This window comes from Spermophilus citellus (genome assembly GCF_964194105.1).
Source record: "Spermophilus citellus genome assembly, chromosome: 2".
NCBI lineage: Eukaryota > Metazoa > Chordata > Mammalia > Rodentia > Sciuridae > Spermophilus > Spermophilus citellus.
In genome coordinates this window covers 143,469,327-143,474,683 of record NC_138183.1, presented here as the reverse complement: position 1 = coordinate 143,474,683, position 5,357 = coordinate 143,469,327, and the positions used below count along the sequence as shown (strand labels likewise).

The 5,357-nt window shown below is 37.7% G+C and overlaps 1 protein-coding gene across 1 annotated transcript; it reads left to right on the top strand.

Annotated features, from left to right (window-relative positions):
- Positions 1 to 3,934: 3,934 nt before the first annotated feature.
- Positions 3,935 to 4,879, top strand: LOC308641633 (olfactory receptor 4D5-like; the record flags this gene model as incomplete). The annotated part of the gene is made up of 1 exon (XM_081280280.1): positions 3,935 to 4,879. The coding sequence occupies one exon, from the start codon at positions 3,935 to 3,937 to the stop codon at positions 4,877 to 4,879; it is 945 nt and encodes a 314-aa protein (XP_081136406.1).
- Positions 4,880 to 5,357: the final 478 nt, after the last annotated feature.

The following is a 5,357-nucleotide window of genomic DNA, read 5'->3' as shown; positions in this document are numbered from 1 at the left end:
TTAAGTAAATTTTCCAATGCCACACATATTTTAGTGCAGAAGCAGAACTAGAGTTCAGGTTCTGTGATGTAGTTTCCACAAACGTAACCTTTTGTGGGGCTGTTGAATCCTAACTACTATATTCTCTAGTGTCCTAAACAGGTTATCTTGTCTAGTAGTTCAAGGTTTTTGTAATCAATCTTACAAAATGTGTCCTGTCAGGCACAGGGTTATTTCGTAATTTGGTATATTATAAATTTCCAAATAGCTATTTATTGTGAGGAAGATTGGTAGAGCATCACAAGTGGAATGCAACTTATTATTGTAACGCAACTAGCCTCAAAGGTCCTTGAAATGGAGTTCAGAAGTAACTTCCTTCCTCCTTTGATTAACACAGTAGCTCCCAACCACTAGGGCTTTGGAGAACACTTGAAATATGGCCAGCACAACTTTAAAAACCCTATTTTTAAATTTAATTTAATAAAAAATTATTACTAATCAACAAATTGTAATGGTATATATTTATGATATAAAAACCATGTAATATACGTACGTGTTGGCTTTTCTCCCACTTCCTAGCTTCTGGCAACCATCTTTCTACTGTGATTCTGAGACCCATTGCCATAGATTCCACACATAAGCTAGGGCATGTGGTATATGTACATCTGTGTCTGGCTTATTTCCCTTATCATAATGTCCTCCAGATTCATCCAGGTTCTTGAAAATGACAGAATTTCTGTGTTTTTAAAAGCTGAATAATATTCCACGGGCACACAGGCCACTTTTTCCTTATCCATGTGTCCATTGATGAGTGCTGAGTTTGCTTCTGTAACTTGGCTATTGTGGATAATGCTGCAGTGAACCTGGGAGAACAGACATCTCTTCAGCAGACCGACTTCAAGTCCTTTGCATGCATAGCCAGAAGATTGATGAATCATGGTCATTCTAATTGTAGCCTTTAAAAAAAATTTGTTAGGACCTACATATTTTTCCATAATGGCTGTACTCATTTTTGTTCCCACCAAAAGCATATTAATGTTCCATTTTCTCCACATTTCCCCCCATAATTATCTCTTGTCTTTTGGATAATGATCTTTCTGACAGGTGTGAGGTGATATCTCATTGTGATTTTAATTTGTAGTTCCCTAGTGATTAGTGCTGTTGGAATGTTTTTCATATATGTTATCCATTTGCATGTCTTCTTTTGAGAAATATTCTTTTTCTCACTTCTTAATAAGGTTATTTTCTTGCTATGGAGTTGTTTGCATAAGGACACTCCCATGGGCAAAACTGTGACACAGGTTTGTGTCCTCCCATGTCTGAGGGATAGACAGGGAGTGACCTGTTTTCTGGATGGTGAGGCAGGAGACGGAGCTTGACTATGCAATCTGGGTTGCATACACATATACTATGGAGACCCCTGTGTGCAGGATGGAGCCAGGGGTGAACAGAAAGCAAGTGAGACTGAGTTCTCTCCTGTCACCTTCCAAAACAGACTTCTACATAACCAAGAATTCCAAAATCAAACTTTGTCTTCTGTGTCTTATGCAAATATATTCATCAAGTGATCAAGAATATATCTCATTTAACAGTTTACTCGTTTGGGCTATCATTTTATGTTTACATTCATGGGGTGTGATGGAAGTTCCTGCTTAAAATTTAGATAAGCATACTTTTTTGGGGGGACAGTACTGGGGATTGAACTCAGGGCACTCAGCCATTGAGCTGCACCCCAACCCTATTTTGTATTTATTTAGAGACAAGGTCTCACTGAGTTGCTTAGTGCCTCATCATTGCTGAGGCTGGCTTTGAACTTGTGATCCTCCTTGTTTCAGCCTCCCAAGGTGTTAGGATAACAGGTGTATGCCACTGCACCCCGCTAGATAAGTATACTATTTTTTTGTAATTTTTTTTTGGTTATAGATGGACACAATACCTTTATTTTATTTGTTAATTTTTTTTAATGTGATGCTGGGTATTAAACCCAGAGCAAGCATTCTACCACTGAGCCACAACCCCGGCCCAAGCATACTTTTTGACACAGCAGTTTCATTCTTGGGTATATAACATAAAGAAATTCTAAGAGATATGGATAAAGATGAATATAATAGGATAAGTGCAACCTTATTTGTTAAGGGACAAAGTAAATAAATTCTCATTACAAGGAAAATTAAAAGTAAATTATTGTAGATTATGAAAATTATGTCAAACTAAGTATACGATATAGTCATCTTGTTCATAGTGTATGTATGATCTTTAATGTGCTGTTAAATTCTGTTTGCTAGTATTTTGAGAATTTTTGCATCTCTGTTAATCAGAGATATTAGCTATAGTGGCATTGTCTGGCTTTGGCATCAGGGTAATGCTGGTCTCATAGAATGAGTTTGGAAGTATTCCTTTTCTTGTTTTTTGGAATAGTTTAGGAGGGCTTGGTATTAATTATTCTTTGAGTTTCAGTTTAATTCATCAGTTAAGCCATCTGTTCCTGGGGGTTTCATCATTGGGAGATTTTTATTTTTTCATTCTCCTTGTTATTGAGATGTTCAGCCTTTCTTTTTGATTCAATTTTTAAGATTGTATGTTTTAGGAATTTATCAATTTCTTTTAAATTATTCAGTTGTTTTGTAGTTATTTATAATAGTGCCTTATAGTCCTTTGCATTTTTGAGACATCCATTGGAATGTTTCCTCCTTTGCTTCTGATTTTGTCTTCTTTTTTCTTAGTCTAGTTAATTTTTACTTTTTGTCAAAAAAGCAACTCTTAGTCATGTTAATTTCAGCTCAAGTATGGAATTAAGTATGGAGGCAGTCTAAATGTCCATTAGTGGATAAATAGATAAGGAAAATGTGGTGTGTGGATGTAACAGAATATTATGCATATATATAATCAAATATTCAGCTTTAAAAAAGAAGAAAATTTTGCCATTTGTGACAACATGGAGGAAACTGGAGGATATTACACTAAATGAAATAAGCCAGATGCAGAAAGATAAGTTTTGCATAACTTATCTTCTATGTTGAATCTAAAAATGTTGTAGTCATAGGAATAGATAAGAGTGCTTACCAGGGGCTGGAGAGGAGGATATGGGTAGATGCTGATCGAGAGGTACAGTTTTAGAAATGTAAATACATAAATTATAGAGAGCTAATTCAACCACATGAATAGGGTTAACAATATTATATTGTACAGTTAAAATCTGCTGGAAGGGCAGATATGACATGCTCTAACCATAAACATAAGAAATGATAAGGGCTTGAGATGATGAATGTATTAGTTGGTTTGATCATGATCAATGCTTCACAGTGTATGCCTATTGCAAATTATCATTTTACTGCTGAAATGTAAGCAATTATTCATTGTCAACTATACCTTAATAAAGTCGATAAATGAATTTATTGGAGAGATTGAAACAATTAAAAATAATATATGTAGCATTCATGGTTTACTTTTATTTAAAACATGACATTTAAGTAAGTCAATCCATAAATTTATAGAAGTTTAGATTGTTCTCACATAGATCTTAGACATATCTTGTAAGGTTAATTTCTGAGTATTCTTAGAGCATGTAGCACTATCTTGGGATGGTGAGTTTTAAATTTCAATGAATGTTTAAAGCTTCCTCTTCTTGTTCCCATATAAGTAAGAAAGTATTCTTTGGGTTATGTTTCTAAAACTACATTGGTACTCAAACATTTTGGAGGAGCTTAATATTTTAGTTCCCTCTATTTTTAGATTTTACTAGGAACTTAGAGTTTCTCTGGGCTTTTCTAGAATCACAAGAAAGGAGTCTTTCTCTTTCACATGCATGGTGTCCAATAGCACAACTCACAACATTCTTCCTATGGAATGAAACAGTTGATAATTACTAAGATGGGCTGGAGAAAACTATTTCAGGGAAGCTTGCAGATACCTCGATGAATATGTCCATTTTCTTCAGTAGGTTCACACCACGCAGATGAATCCATCAAATCATTCCCAGGTGACGGCATTTGTTCTACTGGGGCTTTCTCAGGTATGGGAGCTTAGATTCTTCTTCTTCATTTTCTTCACAGCTGTGTACTTTATGACTGTCACTGGAAATCTCCTCATTGTGGCCATAGTGACCTCTGATCCACGCCTGCACACAACCATGTATTTTCTCTTAGGCAATCTTTCTTTCTTGGACTTTTGCTACTCCTCTATCACAGCACCCAGGATGCTGTTCGACTTGCTCTCAGAAAACCCCACCATTTCCTTCTCTGCCTGCCTGACTCAGCTTTTCTTCTTCCACTTCATCGGAGGCATCAAGATCTTCCTGCTGACTGTCATGGCATATGACCACTATGTGGCCATTTCCCAGCCCCTGCGCTACACGCTCATTATGAACCAGATGGTGTGCGGGCTCTTCATGGCAGCCTCCTGGGTGGGGGGCTTCATCCACTCCATTGTACAGGTTGCACTGACTATCCAGCTGCCCTTCTGTGGGCCTGACAAGCTGGACAACTTTTATTGTGATGTGCCTCAGCTGCTCAAATTGGCCTGCACTGACACTTTTGTCTTAGAGCTTCTGATGGTGTCTAACAATGGTTTGGTCACCCTAATGTGTTTTTTGGTGCTGCTGGGATCCTACACAGCATTGCTAGTGATGCTCCGAAGCCACTCTCGGGAGGATCGCAGCAAGGCTCTGTCTACCTGTGCCTCTCACATTGCTGTGGTGACCTTAATCTTTGTGCCTTGCATCTATACCTATGCAAGGCCTTTTCGAACATTCCCCATGGACAAAGCAGTCTCTGTGCTGTACACAATGGTCACTCCCATGTTGAACCCTGCCATTTATACCCTGAGAAACAAAGAAGTGATTATGGCCATGAAGAAACTGTGGAAGAGGCAGAAGAATTTTATTGGTCCCCCAGAGCGTTGACCCCCAGGTTAGCAGAGACAGGGTTCGGAGAATCTGAGAAATGCTTCGCTGTACTAACTTGCTTGAGAAAACCCATACAGTAGATAAAGCTCCTTCCCTATTGCTTGTCCATTGTTTAGAATCACAATTTCTGGAGACATAACTTTTAACCAATCTAGAACATGGGATGCCGTCTAAAGAAAAAGTCTCCAAGTTCCATACAGAAGTACCATATGGTTCAGAGAGCACCTTCCTAGATGAGCATGTTGGCCTTGCCAAGAAATTTCCAGCTGCAGTATGCATGGAGGTGGTAAACCTGGGGTCTTTCTTGCTATCACTTCTTGGACACAAAACATATTTGAAGAGCTCAAAACACTTGTCATCTTCCTGGAGATATGAAGGTTAAAATAAAAGTGGGATCCTGATTTCAAGAGACTGACTAAATGTCTATCAATGAAGAAGAAGAAAATTATGTCCGTCAAATTAATTTTTTCCTCAT